A 21,191-nucleotide genomic window follows, 5' to 3' on the forward strand; every position below is an offset into this window, starting at 1 on the left:
CAGAAAGACATCGCGCGTTATGGTCCGGTGCTCCGAAAAGCATGATATTCGGCGATTTTTTCCGATGGGATAGCTCGTGAATATCACTGTCAATTATCATGAATTTGAGTGAATTCGGCACGCTCTTCATATTGGTGGGGTAAAAAAGTGACCTTCCCTTGGCAAATTTCTGAGTTCAGTTCGCAAATATTTGCATAATTAAACTTGGGGTACATGACATTAACTTTACAAGGTGGCAAAAACCTAATAAGAACAAATGCCGTTGACCGCATGATTCTAGGTGGTGTAGTTTTTTTTATTATAATTCAATGACACGTTTTCTGGGACACCCTGTATATGTCTATAACTGAGCCGTTAAATATATTTTAGTTTACTTTTAAATGAGCGCAAACTGGATGTCTGTCTCTGAGACCAGTCTGTCTAGAGGAAGAGGACCAACACGTGACTGAAACCAGCGAAAGCTTTCGATGTTTTGCTTTTTTTTTTTTAGTGTTTGTCTAGCTTTTATCCGGGCTTAGGCTTTTCACATCATGGAAAATGCTCGACTGCTTTGAAAGATGATATATCGTGCTTCAAAATCCGATTAACCTCTCAGCTTCACGGGTTTTCTAATGCCTTGTGAACTTTTGTCACATTAAGGAACAGCTTGATTTTTCTCCTTCATCATCCTAATTCTTACAAATGCCTGTATGCTATAGAGACGTTCCTAATACTACCTCTCCCGGTTAAAATTAGCAAAACCTGTAAACCATTCGTGTTCTCTGTGTGCAGAGATCGCATTAGCAACGTGCAACAGAGTTCGGTAGCCTTGGACCGAAGAGTCACAGAAAGAAGATACTTTCCCAAAGGATAAACGGTATTATTCACTGGTAAGTAGCCTACCCCTTCCAGATTCCATACATTTTGGGAACGCTCGGTGAGACGACGAAACAGAGGGAGCAAACCTGACAGGGAAGGGAGAACAGGGAGAGTTTATCTCCAGTACGCCACGTGGTGGTAGCTCCCGTAGCTAAACTCCTCTGTCGCGGATTCCTGGTCATGTTGATGCGAGAGTCCCTTTAAAGTCGTCATAGGTGTAATCAGACTACTTGCGTTTTCCCTTAAAGGACTGTGTGCCGCCCTCTTGTGCGCCGGTAGACCGCGGTAGAGCAACTCGTATTGTCGCCCCCAGAGTTCTGCGCAGCACGAGGCCCTAGCATATGTGTCAACGGCGCGCCTAGGTGCTCTATAACGAGCAATTTCACTTCGTTTTCGAAATGCATCTGCATCGGTATACGTTATTATTATTATTATTATTATTATTATTGTTATGTTATTATTATAATTATTACGTGTCAGTGCCACGAAACAACTAACACGAAGCGTCGTACAGATGTGGACAGATGGCGAGAGGACAGCAGGAAGGAGTGGGGGACAGGGGGGTTAGTATCAGGGGACGTTCAGGGGCATCAGTGCCGGCATCCGTCAAGATAAGTCTTCTGAAAGCCAGGATAAACCTCAGACAGAAAAGCCGGTGGCAGGAGTCGAACCCACCACCTCGCAGTCTTGGGCACGACCTTGGCTACACCAATGAGCGGGATGCCTTAACCCACTCGGCTATCCAGTTGGTATATGTATATGTCTAACTATCCCGCCCATGACAAGTCATGAAGTCCTTTCAGTGATCAGAACACAACAGCAGTGGGAGTGGAAGGTTTTATTCCAGACAATTCGTTTTTAGTTAAGATGCTGCTTCCACAACTTGCACCATTCCTCACGAGGGCCATGTGCTGGTCGGAAGTTGTTAGGACTGAGTTTCAGATACCGCGGTCTGTTCCACTCGTAAGGCGGCCAATGAAACTCCTCTGGAGGGCGCCTGCGAAATGTCTAAATTCGTTAAAGAGCTCAGAGCACGCCCTTCCAGGTACCGATAGTCACAGCATTTGTCTTACGTGAACATAAACCCAAACTAAAAATAAAAAATAAAAACGCGCGTTCGGAACCAAAAGTCACTCCATTTAAAATCGTTCCAGTATGCGCAGTTATGCAAGGGAACGAAAGGAATGAACCAATCATTCATTCCTCTATGCTGAAGTAATCGACCTAAAGTCACGTGAATAGTATAGTTCGAAGTTTCATCAGCGATAATGTCGCACAAAACACCGTAAGGAAATCGCACTAGAGGAGTACTGCGGGGCAAGATATTTTTGACACGAGTACTATGCCCCGACGTTTCTTGGATCCAGATCCTTGATGTCGAACATACTCCGGCATAGAACATAGTCATAGTCCGCAGAACATAGGGTCCCGTTCGGTTCACGAACTTGTATGAACACTATGCTCGAACTACCAGCCATGATTAATGTCGGAAGGGGGACTGCGAGCGTCTGCGTCTCGTGGTCGTTATGCTGCTGTTCCCTCCAATCAGAAGTGGCGGTGGTGGTGCCCATGACTGAGCTCACCGTTGTCACGACACTTCTAACGCTCTGGGGAAATACGCGTCCTGGACCGACTTCTAAGGGTAAGCTAACTGTGCCGACGTACAGGGTGTCGCAGAAAACGTGTCATTATAATAATAATAAAAAACTGCGACACCTAGATATCATGCGGTCAACGACATTTGTTCTCACGACATTTCTTCTTATTTGTGCAATGACATTTGTTTGATGTCAATATCATATAACTTATTATGTTAATTTTTTTGAACTGAACTCGAGTAAGGTTACTTTTTTACTCCACCAATAGAGTACCAGGCAGCCCGGACGCGCTGCTGGCATCGCGTGAACATCGCAGCATCGTAACGCCGCTCATTGCACGAGTACGGACGGCGTTTCCATGTTGCGATCTTCGGGCGATGCCAGCATTCCCCCAAACTTCTGCACCTACGCGGGTCCCACAGTTTTGCCGGGCCAACGAGGAGTGTCTATGAGGCATTGCGCTCCGGTATAAGTTGCAGTATAAGAGCACGACTGGGACTCTGCCGTGTTCAGGGCGGTGCTTGCGCTTGAAGCAAGAAGTTGAACTGCGTGGCTCGGCTATGGCTCGGCTGCCGCCGCGGGAGCTAGCATTACACTTGCTATTTGATAAGGAGTGAGGACTGGAGCTGGAGACACGGAAGGAAACAAAATTCTCTGACACAGCAACTGTTTATTACGAACCGAACGCTTATATTCCCAAAATCCTCCGAAAGGGGGAAAGAGGTATGAGCGAGGGTTTACTCACACAGTTTTCCTTCGTGGCAATCTCCCAAGATTCTAACAACAACCGTTTCCATTTGTTCCTTTGTACGCAAAACGGAAGTAACACTGCAAATGGGCTGACAGCCATTACACTCCCATAGGTGTCCCACAAGTGCACTGGAAACGTGACGTTTTGTTCTCCGGTTCCAGGCCTCGGAATGCCACCAGCTTGTCCGCGCTCTTTCACTTCCCTTGAGAGGGGTTATTCGCCAGAAAACGCTCTGTCGTAAGGGTGTTATCAATAGAATACTTTACTTTTAATGGTGTTTCTGTTTGCAAAAACAAATTGTAAGAGTGTTTTATGAGGAATACACCTAATTAAAGGGCGTTTCAGAAAGCACCCATATTTCATTGTGAAAAAAAGAAGGAAGCGCGCCGTGGGTCAAATGTGTGCTTAGAAACGGTGTAAAATGATTAGCTGTGCAGGTGTGTTATGGCGCTTACGCTGGTCCCACAGTGTTGCCGACCTAACGACGGATGCCTATGATTCATTGTGCTATGGTTTAGGTTGTTCGCTTGAGTCACGGCTGGCACTCAAAGCGTCTGACTCCATGCCGCTGGAAAGCAAAAGCGTCTGACTCCATGGCTGGGCATGTTGTTCCGGGAGCTAGCATTACACTGTTTCAGAGGCAGTGTTTGCCACAAAACACTCCATCCTAAAATGAGTTCGCAATAGAATAATCCCCTTTTCAGGGAGTTTTTGTTCTAAAACACCGTTTCTAAGGGTGTACGTTTTATGATGAATACACATAATTAAAGGGTGTTTCATAAATACCGCATTTCAGGGTGTAAACAAAGGAGTGCGCCATGTGACAAGCATGTGCTTAAAGGAGGTGCAAAATGATTTATGGAATCAAAAGAGAGGACAAAACGAATAAGTGGGGAGGAAACGCGTGTTGCATTAGTATTTGCAACATCGTGGATGCGCAAGAGCTAACAGCCATATACAACTGTAGCGGTCTTGGTTATAGATCGTGCGATAGATAATGGGAGTCTGTTCCCTTATCTCATGTTGTTACGCGCGTCCCGTATCTTTCTACTTACCTGCTGTGTTCTATCCCCGGTGGCGTTGTTATCGCCACACTAGCGATAATAGTATTTAAAGACACTGGCTACGGAAATAAAGCTTCTTCCTGTTTTGGTTTTGTACGAGACGGCTGCTCGTCATTCACGCAACAACATGGTGTCAGAAGTGGGGTAATGCGGGAAACGCCCCCTTCATTCCATCATGCCGCATCCCCCGCAAGCTGCAGAAACCGCGGCAAGTGGAGCGTCAGCGTTAACGAAGCCTCAGCCGCTACAATCCAGCGGTGTCAGTGGCGTTAGTCTGCCAGTGCCTTCTAAGTTCGACTTTGCGAATCCGGCAGAGTGGCCGTCGTGGCGAGCAGTCTTCGAAGACTATGCCTTCGCTTCAGGTATCGTCCGCACGCAAGATGAAACACGCGTGCGAACACTTCTCTACTGCATGGGGCCTCAAGCTCGCCCGCTCCTCTCGTCACTGGGTGCCGAGAAACCCGAAGAGAGCAAGTATGACGACGTAATAAATAAACTAGAGGGTCACTTCGTCCACCCGGCAAACGAAATCTACGAGAGCCGACGGTTCCACCGTGAAGTGCAACAGCCTGGTGAGTCGGTCGATGCATTCTACACCAGATTGAGAACTAAGGTGAAGCGTTGCGGATATGGAAGCGACGCTACGGAAGACCGCCTAGTTAGGGACAGATTTGTCGTGGGACTACGGGACGATCGTCTATCCGACATGCTGTGCCGTTCAGCGAAGCTGACTTCAGAAGAAGCCTTGCTCCAGGCACGTCTGCACGAGGATGCTGAAAAAGAACGTTCATGTGCTGCGCCTACATTCGACGTCAGTGGTACGCTTCTGAAGGGCCGAGATAAATTTCGGATGCGACGTCGCGACAAAAGTGCCCAGGGTCGTCGAGCCAGCGTCGAACGTGAAGATAGTCCTTCATGCGCGTTTTGTGGACGGGCCAAGCATCAGCGAAAGGATTGTCCAGCACGCAAAGCAACATGTGACTTTTGTGGCAAACAAGGACATTTTGCCGAGGTGTGCCGCAAAAGACTTTCCCGGCGCCGAGGATAGAAGTCGGACTCTGTCGAGTTATCTACAGTCAGCACCCGTAAAGCATGGTTCATCGATGTCGACGTGAATGGATACTCCGTGCACTTCAAAGTAGACAGCGGTGCCGAGGTCACAGTAGTTCCTCCTTCTTTTCCTGGTTGCCCGGACGTCCTCGACGCGCCGAAAAGTGAACTCACAGCAGTCGGAAGTTACTTCCTGAACGTGAAAGGAATATTTCGTGCGACGGTATCTTGGAGGGGTCGCTCCGTTACAGAAACTCTCTACGTGGTACAAAATCAACTAACGCCATTGCTAGAATTTACGGCGATCGAAAGTCTTGACGTCGTACAATTTGTTGGCGCAACCTCGACGACGACAGCTCAAGGACTCCGCCTCACGCCGGAAGACAGCCTATTTAAGGGTCTAGGTGAGCTGCAAGAACAGTATCGCATCAGACTACGTTCTGACGCGCAGCCATTCTGTTTGAGTACCTCGCGACGTTTGCCTTTGCCTCTGTTCAATACTGCGAAGCAAGAACTCCTCAACTTGGAGCAGCAGGGAGTCATCAGGAAAGTCGACAACCCAACTGAATGGTGTTCTGGCTTAGTCGTGGTCCCGAAGAAAACTGGAGGCTACCGTTTGTGCGTCGACCTAACCAAACTAAACAAGGCGGTGCAGCGTGAGAGGTACACGCTCCCGACCGTGGAACAAATTTTGGGACAACTGATCGGTGCAAAGGTCTTCTCGAAACTCGACGCTACGCTAAGTTTCCACCAAGTAAGACTGGCACCTGAAAGCGAAGAATTCACAACATTCATTACGCCACTTGGGCGTTATTGTTATCGGCGTCTTCCTTTCGGGATAGCTTCAGCCCCTGAATTTTTTCAGCGTGCAATGTCACGAATCGTCGAAGGACTTCCAGGAGTCGTGTGCATGATCGATGATGTCTTGGTCTTTGGCGTCGATAAAGCGGAGCATGACGCTCGTCTGAAGAGTGTCATCAAGAGACTAAACGATGCAGGCGTCAAGTTAAACTTCAACAAATGCAAGTTTGGCGTGCCGTCCGTGCATTTTCTTGGGGTTATCGTCAGTAGCACCGGGATAATGCCAGATCCTGAGAAGATCAAGGCCATCAGAGCTTTACCACCCCCACAGGATGTCAGCGGAATTCGCCGTTTGTTAGGCATGCTTAATCACATAGGACGTTTCCTTCCCGACTTGTCGACCATCACCGCTCCAATCCGTTTACTTCTACGCAAGAACACTACCTGGATGTGGGGACCAGATCAAATGATAGCGTTCAACCGCCTGAAAGACGTCCTCAGCTCGGACACTTGTAAGGCCAAATACCATCCAGAATACCCCACTATCGTATCGGCAGACGCCAGCTCCTTTGGTCTTGGTTCCGTTTTACTTCAGCGGCAACCAGAAGGTGAACTGAGAGCGGTGGCTTTTGCGTCTCGTTCCCTAACTCAAACTGAAGAAAGATACAGTCAAACAGAAAAAGAATGCCTAGCAGTCGTGTGGGCCATCCAACGCTTCGATCAGTATCTACGAGGACTTTCTTTTTTGGTTGAAACAGATCATTTACCCCTGATACCACTTCTTGGGTCTAAGGATTTGGAAATGCTCCCGCCTCGCATTCAAAGAATGCGCATAAAGATAATGCGCTATCAGTTTGACGTAAAGCATGTTGCCGGCAAACTTCTCGCAACGGCTGACACTTTATCGCGGGCACCATGCGATTCTGCGGAAAGAAGCGAGGTGATGAGCAGCGTTCACTTGCCCTCTGCAATAACCGTCGACGTTGTTCGTCAGCATCAGCTCCAGGACTCGGAATGCTCGACGATCATTTCGTTCTGTAAAAAGGGATCGCCTGAGCGGCGAAAAGTGCCACTAGGTCTCCTATCATATTGGAGCGAGAGAGCACATCTAAGCGTCTACAATGGTTTACTGATCCACAACAAACAACTGGTGATTCCGGTATCACTTCGCAGAGACATCCTGAGTCTCCTACACGAGGGTCATCTCGGATTACGTCGATGCAGAGAAAAGGCCAGAGAATCTGTCTGGTGGCCTCAGTGTGTAATGGAGCTCAAGCATTTCATCGCGGGTTGCCGGAATTGTGCAGAGACTAAAAGTCATCATCGAGAGCCCCTACTTGTGACACCTACGCCAACTAGACCATGGAAACGTCTTGGAGCCGACCTTTTTCACTTCAAGGGAAAAGAACATCTTCTCTTGGTCGACTATTATTCCCGTTATCCTGAGGTAATCAGCCTTCCTTCTACAACGTCAGGCCAGGTCATCACCGCCTTGAAAAGCTGCCTTGCCCGTTTCGGGATCCCAGATGTTCTAAGGACTGATAACGGACCTCAGTTTTGTTCAAGCGAGTTCGCTAGCTTTGCACGCTCCTGTGGTTTCCGCCAGGAGCACAGCAGTCCGCGGTACCCTAGGAGTAATGGAGAAGCTGAACGAATGGTTCGAACAGTAAAGGACATCATGAAGAAATCCGACGACGTCTTCTTAGCTTTGCTGTCCTACAGAAACTCTCCAGGACCAACAGCGTATCGCCAGCACAATTGCTTATGGGGCATCGCTTAAGTACACGTCTCCCCGTTCTACCGAACACTCTTGATCCTGCCCAGCCAGACCATCGTGCGTTTAAAGCCAAAGACGCCTCGTTGAAGGTAAAGCAGACCACCTACTACAATCGACGTCATCGTGCAGCTCCCTTAACCTCTCTGACTCTTGGGGGACAGGTATGGGTATCAGACTTGAAATGCTGGGGACGTGTGCTCAGCCCAGCACAGCGGCCAAGATCGTTTGTTGTTGAGGTACCGACCGGCACGGTGCAGCGCAACCGCCATCATCTTGTTCCCGTGACGCCTTCGAGGGTCGAACTGCCTTCTGGGGAAACTTCGGCTACTAATACTTCGGATGTTGCTTCTCCTGCAACATTCACGAGGCAAGATCCTACATCCCCGGCAATGTTCACAAGTCATCAACCGGATGCTGGACAACAGGCCCCCGAACATTCTCCGATAGTGACACGTTACGGGCGCAAGGTGCGTCCGCCTAAACGACTGAATCTTTGATACGGTGATGTGACATTACGAGATGACTTCAATCTCAGGGAGGAGGTTTAGCGGTCTTGGTTATAGATCGTGCGATAGATAATGGGAGTCTGTTCCCTTATCTCATGTTGTTACGAGCGTCCCGTATCTTTCTACTTACCTGCTGTGTTCTATCCCCGGTGGCGTTGTTATCGCCACACTAGCGATAATAGTATTTAAAGACACTGGCTACGGAAATAAAGCTTCTTCCTGTTTTGGTTTTGTACGAGACGGCTGCTCGTCATTCACGCAACAACAATGGGGAAAGTTGCAGAAAAATCCCGATGCCGCCCCGGGATTCCGAACCCTAGTCTAGAATGCAACATTGTATTGCCCCAGACCTACATAGTGTCATATACAAAACAGCTAATTCGCACTTCACAATCGGATCATCATTAAGACTACGAGGAATCCATTTCGGACGTTTTGCTAGTGGCAACCCATGGGAAGCCCTGTGACGATATATGACTGTGACAAAATATGAGAATTATGACGCGGTTGGTACCATAGTGTTTTTCAGTTTGGTACCATTACGGAGAAAGACGAAAGATGTCGCCTCAGGGTCTTCTCGAGGCGGCATTCTGAAAGAGCTCCTCTGATTATGCCCACCTTGAACACGTCCACGTGCGTAACGCTATCGAAGACACAGATGGAGAGTGAAGGCTGTCCTTACGCCTAATTTTCGTAGGGATCCACCTACCCAGTCTTTGCGAATGTTGTCCATATATTCACTATGGTCCTGCTGAATTCTTTCTCCCTGTCCGTGTACCACGACGACGAGAAAGGCTCCCCAAACAAGTAGAAGAGCTCTGCCGTGTGGATGACTCCCATCCATGGTGGCTGCACTGCATTCTTGGTGCGGTAGTCGAATTTGTAGAAATATACTTGCCCACCGTGTTTTTGGACTCCTTCGGCAAACTGATGAGCGGGGCATACCATGAAGTAGTCTGCGATGCAATTTGCAATGGCGGTGCGTAGTGTCCGGTAGTCGGTGTGGCCTAAGAGTCCTGCGGAGATACATTGACCTATTTTAAGGGAGAATAACCCCTACATAAAGATTTCATTTTTGTGGCCGCGACGAGGTTAACGAGAAGGAGCAGGCGTTCTTGCTCAACAAGAATGATCTTAGCTCTCCTCTCCCGCTACGTGAGTGGTTCCCGAAGGCGCTCTAGAAACTCATCAAGTACTTGATGCAGCCCGTAAGCGAATGAGTGCCGCCTCGTGACGCATAGAGAACGTGACTGATGTGCCGAACCACGGCTGCTCAGTATGTTGCTCCTGCGCTCCTACTCTTTAATCGCTGTAGGATTGCCTCAGGACAGGAGCCGCCGATATTTCGAACAGAGACTGTTCTTCTTCTGGGCACCGTCCTCATCATTGGCATGGTATTTAAAGGGTTATGTGTGACGTGTTTATTGGTTCATGCGAATTGTGGGTCAACAGCCCGGAGGGAAGAAAGGTACGGACCCTTTACGGCACACATGCCGGCACCAGAGTTAGCAGTCACTTTTATGGAAAGCTACAGATTTAGTTTTTACAGTGCCGCTTGGAACGTAATGGGAATGAAGCCGAGTGTTCCCTCCTAAACGACAAACGAGACGATGGCGAAGACAACAGAGAAGAAGTCAATAACAGGATGCAAGCAAGCTGGTGTAATCTTCCATAGGCAACCTTACCTTGAGTCTGAAGGCAACTACGAAACAGGACGGACGAAGGAGCACTCTCGTCGTTGCCCTCAGACTCAAGATAATGCTGCCCATGTGAAAGATATATTTCAGTGGGGCCACTCTTACCAATCGCACCGTGCAAACAGGGCAGAGAGGAGTTTCCTCGAGCATAGAAGAAATAATCAACTGACTTTGCCTCTGGTGACCAATTAGATATGCAGTGCGGTAGAATGCATTATGCATCCGCATATTTAGGTTTTACAGCAACTGACTATCAGATTTTCTGACACGTAATGACTGACGAGAGCACAGATGTCATCACGATGTAGGAATAGCGAGAGGCACGGAAAAAAAGAGAGAAAATCACAGATCATCAGACACAGCAAACAAATTTATTAAGGTCAACCAATTTGTATTGCCAAAATCGGCGGAGAGGGGCATGAGGAAAGAAGGAAGCGTAGCTTATTAGCTAGAGTCCAGATTTATATGTGCTGAAAATCGAAGAAATATGCATTACGCACTAAAGCTCACCAAGATATGCAGTAAATGCATTAGTTAATCGGGTTGCGTTAGCTGTATGTGGAGCGATGTCACGCATCAGAGCTCAAAAACTTACATCTGCCATGTAATCTGTTTATTACCGCAGGTATAAAATAGAATATGAAAAAGAAAGAAAGAAAAAACAACTTGCAGGACTAGTACAACCTGCACAGAGTTCCTCCTTGAAGGAAATACTTGCCACGCTCCTCATGTGCAATTCCTCATTGGCGTGCAATGTTTACTTGCGCTCCTGATAGAAAAATGAAACTATGTAACGTTCAACGTTCTAAAGCGTAAAATTATGCTACCTTTCAGTTAAAATGTTCTTGTAGTTTGAAGAGGGGCGCTCTACATCACACGTTGTTGCTGCAGCACACTTCTAATGCGGAAGTACTGCTGCAGGCACGCTCTTTGGTAGTGTAGGGCCAGGCACTTCTGCAAGGACATCTACAACTACTTTTAAGACGTAGAACCCATGGTTCATTTTAAAGCCACAGTCCGAACCTCCGGAGGGTATTCCGATTGCGACTCCATTCGATTGTGCTCCACACGTATATTATACACGTAAAATAGAAAGGGTGAAAGCTTCCCCGTTTTAGAGAAAATTAATTACATCCCACGGTTAACCCATATCCGGTTTTGGTTTCCCCGTGACGTCACTGTTGTTTCCGACGTCACAATTGTGCAAGACGACACAACAACACTCAGCACTTGTTTGAGGTGCAAAGTGAGATTTTTCAGGTGAGACTTGATCCAGTTGGGATTGGCGATTTGTTTAATAACTTATGGTATTCCTAACTATGTAGCTTGTAACATTTTCTATGCGGGTGTTGTTGCTATAACTCAGAGAGACGCGCCTGGCAAATGTTTATGCTGTGTAGGCCTCGTTCTCACGATGGACTGAGGAACACCTATGTTTCATCGCTCAACATACACCGTCACATATGCAGTAACCGGTCACTGTTGATAAAAAGCAGGAATGCCATGCGTATTGAAAGTACAGAAACCAAGAACGACGACGCACAAAGAACACACAGCCCATCGAGAGGAGCCAAGCAGACACCGCAAAGGCCGGAAGAGAACGCTCCTGGCGTCACGACTGTCCAAGTGCGGCTTTCAGTCGGGGGCAAAAGAGGCAAGTTGAAAACTGCATTACAATTCTCGGAGCCGGATATAAACTAAATATTTTGCATGGTGGCTCGGAAAGATATAAGGAATCATCTGATGCAGCCTATTTACTTCACATCTGGGGTCCACACTGTCGCTTTAAGCACCATTTGAAATTTGCCATATACCTTTGCACCAATTAGTGTTGTGACACTTGGTCGCTCTTCGCCAGAATTCATCCCAACGTGCGGGGAGTGGCAAAGCAGGACTCCGGACGCTTCGAGCTCTCTAATGTACTTGGCCAGAAAGACAAACTGTGCTCGCACAAGCCGCACCTCAATAGTAAGCGCCAGCTCTTTGAAGGGTGCTTGCGCTTCCTTAATGGCGGTACTGTCCTCGGGATGTCCACGACGCGCTTCAGGTCATCAAGATGAGTCCCATAGACAACGACAGCTTCCAACGATGTACCCCATCTCGTATTAATAGGCTCAGGGGGAAAGCTGCAGAGGTACCCCGCTAAGCCTACGTCGTTCCTTGTCAGGACTTTCCCTTTTTCAGAAGGCATTTCATAACACGTCTTTGCACTCTTCAATGTTAAACTCCATCTTACGTCTCTGAACGTCTCGATTACCAATTCAATTCGATGACAAGTTCATACTTCCAGCTGTAATTACTTTTACGAATCCTTCATCCCTCGCATATCTCGACTCTGGAATGACCCCCCCGGTGAGTGACTAACCCAATCCATTTTAAGCACTCTGTGGCTGTCCACCTAGGTATTTCCATGACCTAACTTAGTCTCAACGGTTTTCGTATTTTGATGGTGTTATCCTCACTTTCGGAGTTGTTATTGCATGCTTGTATCTCTAGCTATTGTGTATCCCGTTTATATGTATATATACCTTATAGTATCTTGTACTTTTTTTTCAGCATCGTGTCAAATATCCGTTTCATCATGTACTCTGTTGTTCTTGATTTTTTCTGTATTCTTACCGTGTGGCCACCTCCGTTACGTAATCTCTTAGGGATCTTAACAAATCAACAATAAATAAATAAATATTCATCCACGGCTATTGTCGTGTACTTCGTATCGAGCAGCGGCTGCAGCCTTGCACTTGCCTCCCGTCAGGTAAGCATGTACGAGAATAAGTTCGTGGGTGATGTTGCTTCTGTTAATTTCAGTCTCGATTTTGCATGCTTCGCTTTGCGGAAGGGTACACTGGTGGACCAACTTACTGTTCGAACGTTACTAATTTGTGATTGAACACCCCATTTCAGACACCTTTATTCTCTCCAGTGCTTCAGAGACTTGGCTTTCTTCATGCCGTAATTGAACGGGATCATGTCCCGCGATTCATCGTAGCTTGATCACCAGAAGAACGCGGTCTGCCCAGCGAGCTATATTGTCAGTCCATTGTGCGATACCTTGTGACATTGAAACATGTGTACGTGCGAAGCACTTCCCGACAGTGTGCGCGGGATGTTTTGTATGAATGAGTGAACACTGGATACCACTTTCCAGGTTGTATTTTCGTAACAAAAAAGTGTGTTGCACAGTGCCCCATGTCGTGTATGTGTTTTTTGCGCGTCGCGAGTGTGTGAAACTCTTTCAAATTGACTTCGCTGACGGCGCGATTCCCTTTTCCACGTCAGGTTGGAAGCTTGAACTGGCACTGTCGAATTAGACCTGTGAATGTTATGCATTTGTCTGATCTTGCTCGTTCATGCATATAGCTTCCTCCATTACGTGGCAAAGACTCAACGTATCGTATGTGTGCCTGATGCACGAAACGGTGCGCCGTACGTCATATTTTTTCAGGTTCGCCGTAATTCTTCAATCCGGAAGTACATTTTTTCTAAATGTACCTCATGTTCATGCGATACGTAAGCGTTACTGGGCGTAGAGTGTAGTGTTTGCAGCATCTATACTCGCATCCAGTTTCCCAACAACTAGATGAGCTACGCAGCGGCCGCGAGCGTCTGTCGTCTGCAGCTGCCCACATTGGGCCACTCTCTAACACAGCCGTATTTCATCTAATGCTTTTTGATTCAAGATCGGCAGGTAGTTTTTGCGCACAGTTGGCACGGCCGGCAGCTTTCTGTGGGCATATTTTTCGAAGAAACTCGTTAGTCGCGAATTCCCCAGCTTATTCCACGGGATATTTAGAGCGACAAAGTTTCACAGATGTCCATCGCGAATCTGTGAAAATGGCCGAATACTTAGAGACCGGGCAAGTAAAAATTGGGTCGATCTCTCTTTCCTGGCCTTTTGCAAATGGTACCGTGCGTGCTGGTCAAGCCGGAACAACTTCTTTGCACGGACCTGGGCATAGTGGATTAAAAGAAAAGCACATTACTTCTACGTGAACGTTTTGGCAACCGTGCGAAAGGTGAGTTACTGTGAACAAACTGTATTTGCACTTGAACATGGCCTAAGTATAGCGACAGCATTGTCTGATCCTTGTGCTCAAAGACTTGCGGTCTCGGTCTGGGCAGTTGTAAGCCACCATACTGCCACATACCAGCTACAAAATGCCGAAAAGTTTCAAGCCTTACCGTCTTCTTCCAGGCGAGATAGAAGAGTATATACCTTCCCATCCGTAGTAAAGCCTCTATATTCTGTCGTCCAACTTTACAAGAGACACGTATTTGTAGGCTTTGGTCTTGGCATTGGAACAAACGATGTGCTCGCGGTGGGATGCGACATGTAGATTGTAGATAAAAAAATGAATGTTAAAGGAAAGAAACAGCTCACAGCGGCGCAAAGACGCGGCGCCCCTAGGATGCTGTCCCTGAGCCGCCAGCGAGGAGAAAATGCGCGTTTTAGAAACTTTTGTTCGATATTTCTCGCGTTCGTTCCTCGCAATCATAGTGCCATGGCTGGTACCCCAGGAAATATGCAGCGAAAACTCTAAATGTGCGTCTACGTGATGAATATGCATTTATATACATTTGAAACTCGTCCCAAATTTCGTTAAAAAGGACTCAAACGGAGTTTTACAACATCTACGTGCAGAAAATACGCATTTGCATGTAAAGCCGAACACTACTTATTACATTCCCCCTGCTGGCTATTTTCAATGACCTCCCATGACTTAGTGGTTCCCGCGCTAGTACCACAGTAGCACCACGCGCAAAGCCTTCAGACTCCTGCAGGTGACCGACAAGTTCTGAGTGACCACACAACTTTTCAGCATTGGCCATGTGTTCCCTAATGTTTTCATTCACGCAGCGACCTGTCTACTCGTACATAAACAAATCCGCACTGATAGAATAAACAACCAATTGTTGGCAGCGCACCAAGGGTTGACGGTGCAGACTTCGGTTCTAGAGGAAAACGGAGTGAGAGGCTTAATCTGAACACATTAAAAAAAAAAAAAAAAAAAAACCTTTGACGTTGTAACGCTTCCAGTGTCACAGAATATTTTAGCGGTTGCCAAGCGTTTTTTTCTTCAGAGTGTGCTGTCCCTCTTTTCGTCAGTGTCTCTCGGTCTCCCTACATCACGTTACGAATAACAAGCTTACCTAGGTAGCTCCAGTATATCTTGCGGAGAGAGGACTTGCTGAAGCTGTGCAAGAATGTTTGGTTGCAGGTGGAAAAAAGCTGCGACTTGGTAACGCGACGGTGGCTGTCGCGGCGAAAGAATTGTGGGCTCACCCTGCAATGTAACCACCACTGCTCATTGTCTTCGTTTGTCAAAGGGATTAACGGTAGAAAAAATCATGTAGTCACGTGTTGAGGATGGTGGTGCCCTCGTCGCGGGTGACTCCCAACATGACACTGAGGTCGCGCCGAAAGCGTCCTTGTTTCAGGGCCTCGAGCACATTCAGAGGAAGCATTTCGTCGCCAAACACTGGGAAGAAAACTTGAAGCTTCTGCAGCAGGTCATGCTGGATCATCTGCATCATAGGCGGAAAGAGTTCAGTCTGACCGCTAGGGGAGATGGATTTTATCCATCGTCAACCTTAAACACGGAGGGCGTCTTGTTTATCAATTGTAGAATTTTTATAATAAAACTATGAGAGCTACCTAGATGCGGTTTTCACAGGTTGGTATGCGGCCAGGCGGGCATCCTGCCTGGGCGGAGAGCGTACGTAACTACAGGACGACTAACTCCCCAAAGTCCAGTTACGGTTACAAGTACATAAAAACTTTCCAGGCGGTCCAGGACGCACACTCCCCACCCTCCTCCCCTTCTCTCCGCCTGGCACCGCCTGTACGGCGCTCATACCCACCGTTTCTTCGCTGCACTAACACTGGGAATGAAAAAAGAAAACAAGATTGAAAATTATAAATTTTGAACACAATTCACTGAGTTATCTATGACGCAAGGAATCGAGACTAAACATTTGGTTTGCATAGCTTGCGAAGCATTATTTCAGTAAAATATTGGTATTCTTGTTTGCACGCTTCAGCAGAGGCAGGACAGCGAGCAGTTTTGCATTAATGCCATCAGAGGACATTCCGAACGATGTAACGAATAAGGTTAATAGTGAACAAACGCATTGCTCAGGGTTCGCCTGTCTCGCTGTAATATTGGAATGCTAGTCGTTCGTTCTGTGGTCCTGAATGTGGGGTTTGAAACACGTTTCAAAATGCATACATTTGCCATGTGGGATGAGGGGTACCATAAACTTGTGCGAAGAGTCATTGGGAAATGACACCAAATCCTGTGCACACGATTAGAAATACAATACGAACTTTTGCGCAATCCCACGACTGAAGGATCCGAACAGCAATGGATACGGTTGATATATATATATATATATATATATATATATATATATGTATATACGAAATATAAGGAAACATTCTGATGCACTTTCTGTCACTTGCTCGCTTTACTTTCTACTTCTTTGTTGCTTAGATAAATTTATAAATGTAGAACACGTTTTAACGGAACTGCTATTGTATGATCGCGAGATGTGACGCGTCCTCGTCCACTTCCTTACATTGAAATGCCATTGGTATTTATTCCACGAGGGGACTCAACTGAACCAAAGTTGTTTCTCGTGGAAATCAGACTCATTACCGCGAAGCTGTCAATGGACGGTCTACGTATCTGTAAGGTACACCTCTTCCTGCACTGAGTGTGCTTCTCTTTCTGTGGAATTCCGTAACACACCCGAACAGTTGCTGCCTACGAAAAATTCGACGATGTGACATTTTATACGCCTTACACACTCATGAAGTACAACAAATCAAATAGACGGAATAAGACATAGTGTGCAGATGTGCGAACAGTGGAATTTATCGTCAGCGGGCTTTGTCGACACTACCTGCCTTGATTTAGCATGCCCAAACGGAGCGTATGGATAACCACAGGCAGCGACAACAACCGTGATTGCTTTACTTCCCGAGCAGGAAGGGTTTGTGGACAATCGACTAATATTGCGTGTGAGATTCATGAACGCAGTCTTCATACGAACTTTTGTTCAGAAGATTTAAAAATATTCTATTCTTTTCTATTTTTGTGCTACGCGTGTCTCGGTTACGTCGATTCCATGCGTTAAACTTCCAACAAAATTTTCTGTGAAAAGGGAATTCCCCCTTCTCCGCTTTTACGATAACTTCTATATTCGCTGTCTTCATAACCTTGTTTTGATGCAATGCCGTACGTAGTAATTTATCCAGACACTCCCCTATACACCCATGACCCCCGAAATCTGAGAGGTTACGCAATATCTTGACAGAGTATAAAAATAAATGGGAGCAGCGTGTATGTTGCGACGTCACCCCCTGTGGAGCCCGGTATCTCCGCCCCCCCCTCCCAGTAACCAAATTCTGTGTAAACCACGAGCCGTACGTACCAGGAGCTTCTGTGGCCCAACTCTGCGCAGACAGGCAAGAATCTGCTTGGGTCGCGTCTCCACTGTCATGTCGTCGTCGGCACAGCCAGCCTCACGTGCGAATATATTGGCTGTGGAAATACTGTTGTTGTCCAGAGAGATGACAGAGACGCAAGGGCTGCCACTCTGCATAACGGCACGGTGAATAAGCGGTGCTCCAAGCGGGGACGTCACTAGGAGTCCAATAGACATTGCACCAGCACTGTTCCCGAATGCAGTGATACTTTTCGCGTCTCCTCCGAACAGGTGGATGTTTTCTTTCACCCAACGTAGGGCAAGGTACTGGTCGTAGATTCCCATGTTGCCTCTCACTTCTTCGTCGTTAAGGTTAAGAAAGCCGAATGCACCCAGACGATAATTCATCTTAACTAGCACTGCGTTCCCCATGGCTGCCATGTACCTGAGGAGACACAAAATACCTTATTTGTGAGAAATATCAATATACATGGTAAATATTGTTTGTTTGCAAGTGCTCGTCGCCATACCAGCACTGGAGAGCTTCGTGCTGTCCAGTTTTCCAGAACAGCTGTTCAGTGTTGGCATGGCGACGTTTCGAGAACACGGACACTACGTGCAGCGCGCCAAACACCTTCGGCTATTTTTCTCCCTATATAAATATTATTATATATACTGAATTGTTGTCAACTTTCCTGAGGAACGTCCATTTTTATTAGTTACGTTTTTTATACAAGAAGCTAAGAAAGCTACACAGAAGAAGTTCTAGCAGTTGAGCAAAGCGGTCAGTCAGACATCCCCTCGATATGTAACTACATGATGACTAATCACATAAACTTCATAAATTAACTCTTTAATTAAGGTATTTCGTGCAAACCCAAGCAGCACAATGTACTGAAAGTCGAGTGCAATAGGGGTGGTCGGTATGTGTCTTATCAGAGTACTTCAGTTTCACGAGTGTGTTCAAGGCCTTCCACCTACCCGTCCACCCCTATTGCACTCGACTTTGAATACATTGTGCTGCTTGGGAAGGGACATAAGGGAGACAATCCTCGTTGAAAGTCATCCTATCCTTTCACAATCCAGAAATGAACACGGGCCGTGAAATATCCAGTGCCAAGCTTCGTTATGGGAAAGAGCCCAAACCAAAACAGCGCGTATCAGGAGCCAAATCAAACCAAATCAGGAGCGCATGACCTTCGCTGGCTGAGGCTTATCGAGCCTACAAGAGTTTAAAATGGCAAGACAGATCAGCATCTACGTTAGTCCAATCATCTCAATCGCTCCAAAGCACGTGACCCTTTGACGTGGGATGAGCGCTGTCCTCCCTGCACTCCCGATCGGCGCGGTTCCGGCTTAGGCTCATTTTCATAGCAAAATTCGGCGATGGACTGCCGGCATGGTCCGGCATCCTGCGAGGGAGAATCCAAGTTGCGAAGCAGACGACAATGCTGGGTGACGTCACGGTATAATACGGAGCTCTTCGCATTTCGGTTTCAGTTTGCTATTGTCAGCCCTTAGGGATTAATTACTCGCGCAAAATGAATGCGAATGTTGTGTTCAGCACCGAGTGGGTGTTTCCTGTAAGATATGATGTTCACCTGTTTTTTTTTTCGGATCCTTGGGAAGTCACTATCGTGTACTGTATGTGACTGTCATGTATTCTAGAGCCATAACTTTGTAGTCGATGCGAGTCCCAGAATACAACACTACTACTTAGTATACGCGATCAGTAACTATACCTGAGTGTCTGTTACCGTATCGAATTTACTTTACTAAATCGACTTATGGTATTTTTAAGTTTGCGCGACGAACCCCTGCTCGCTTACTCTCGTGATTGCCTAATAGCACCGGCAACATCATCAGCACAAAAGAACACGTACATCCTATATCGCTGTGCACAATACATTCTGGGTGAACCACCTTATAGTGACACTTTAGATCACAGAGTCAAATATCTCCATTCGTTACTTCCTACTACCACTTATAAGCAACTGCATCTATTCACAAAGCAGATGTATCTAGTCGTGCTATAGTTGCAAATTTACTATCGGTATCACCTTTCTGGTGGATTCACCATATTGCCACGTATCGTCTTTGGGGCGACCACACGCAACAACATCAACAGGCAACGAGGCGTCGAACGACGGGCTGGGGCCCGCGACACGTCGCGATACATGGCAAGCGATCCTTCTGGAAGCATCTGCTCCTTCGCTCGCATCAATCTCAAGGACGTGCCGACGACCTTGGAGAGGCTTCTCTATTTCCTTCTCTCCACCGACGCGTGTTTTCTACAATGTTCACCGCCGTGTATAAAAAGCTTGTGAGCTCCCAGTCGGAGCATTCTTTCACCTTAGTTCTGTCTAAGAGCTATCCCTCTAGTATTAATCAGCTAAGCAGTTGAATAAAGTGTTCGCCGATTATTCGCCGTCTCGCTCGTCTGTTTTCATCCGTGACAATATTGCCTCTTTGAAGGAGTTCATGCGTTTCGTGCGAAATTGCTAGCAGCGTTCCTTTCTTACTATAATGGACTGGATGCTGTTAACAAATTCTCAACCGGTGCTCCACAAATTGTTTCATTGAAATTTTCGTTTACAGTTCTATGAAGCGCATGAGACTCACCGTTCCAGAGACAGCGGTTTTTACTGCGTTATCTATTCAGTTAGTACATTTGCGCGTTAATTCCGCAGAGTGGTGCTCGTCACTGTAGAGGTTTTTGCACATGATGCTTGTGAGATGATGTTAAAATACAAACATTTGCGGTACGCGACATCCCTTAGACGGCGGCCTTTCAATACAAAGTTACTATTATTACCGCAATGATTCTACCTCAGGTCTCTTTGTATGAGAGGTCGTTCGTAGAGGAAGATTCCTCCGTGAAAGTACACCATCACATTGAGCTCACTGCGGGGATCGAGAGACGGTGTCCAGATGTTGAGGTAGAGACAGTCCTCGCTGCTCACCAACCGGCCTTGCATGCATCGCGGCGGTAGTTCCATGCATTCCTTCACCTGGCTCCAAGGTCTGACCACTATAGGTCTCCTGAATCGCAAGCGTCCCACAGGGGGCTCGGCGTAGGGGATACCCAAGAAAGAGTATATGGTACGGTTCATCACACGCTGTTGGAAACCTCGAACAGGCCCAGTTGACGTGGAAACGACGTCGGCCTTGCACACTGCACAGAGGGTGACCAATAGAAGCAGATGCAGCCATCTGTCCCCGTTGTTGGCACCAATTTTGGCCCCGCGGGACATAGACGACAATTTTGCCCTAACACATTCACGACCCCCGCGACACTGCAACTTCTTTTTCGCTTTGTCTCTCTCCCTTGTTTTCTCTGATACACAGGTAAAAAGATGCGGAGCTTGCAAAAATGCGCTACGTATTCGTTGTGTTTTCTGTGTTACTTATTGTGACGAGGAGGCTTTAAATGAGAGTCATATCATCTCTCGTGAGATAATACAATCCTCATAATTATTTTTTTTTTCTGTACTTTTCGATAGAAATTCCTCGGCACCTGATAGAGTGGACAAGGGTCACGGTGAATGCGCAGTGGTTGGACCAGTTTCACGACGTTTGTGGGCACTCCAAACAGTATTCTGCAGCGCCATTTATGGTCGCGTAGGCGGATTTTTCCGTACACACGCAAGTATCACAT

At 47.0% G+C, this 21,191-nt stretch overlaps 1 protein-coding gene across 1 annotated transcript; it reads right to left on the bottom strand.

Moving 5' to 3' along the window:
• Positions 1-1,681: 1,681 nt before the first annotated feature.
• LOC135393211 (acetylcholinesterase-like) lies at positions 1,682-20,840 on the bottom strand. Its single transcript, XM_064623705.1, has 6 exons — positions 20,363-20,840; positions 17,540-17,978; positions 15,462-15,628; positions 15,254-15,387; positions 9,115-9,421; positions 1,682-1,855 (listed from the first exon to the last, which is right to left on the bottom strand). Exons 1-6 carry the CDS (start codon positions 20,785-20,787, stop codon positions 1,717-1,719), a joined length of 1,611 nt encoding a protein of 536 aa, XP_064479775.1. The 5' UTR covers positions 20,788-20,840; the 3' UTR covers positions 1,682-1,716.
• Between the last annotated feature and the right edge of the window lie 351 nt (positions 20,841-21,191).

The sequence above is a fragment of the Ornithodoros turicata genome, chromosome 4 (genome assembly GCF_037126465.1).
Source record: "Ornithodoros turicata isolate Travis chromosome 4, ASM3712646v1, whole genome shotgun sequence".
In the NCBI taxonomy this organism is placed as follows: Eukaryota; Metazoa; Arthropoda; class Arachnida; order Ixodida; family Argasidae; genus Ornithodoros; species Ornithodoros turicata.

Excerpts from the sequence above, each read along its gene's own strand:
- LOC135393211 (XM_064623705.1), bottom strand. The coding sequence starts at position 20,787 with ATGTCCCGCGGGGCCAAAATTGGTGCCAACAACGGGGACAGATGGCTG. Across the intron at positions 15,629-17,539 it reads TTGGGCCACAGAAGCTCCTG|ATGATCCAGCATGACCTGCT; the intron begins GTACGTACGGCT and ends CCTATGATGCAG. Across the intron at positions 9,422-15,253 it reads GATATACTGGAGCTACCTAG|GACTCTTAGGCCACACCGAC; the intron begins GTAAGCTTGTTA and ends GTATCTCCGCAG.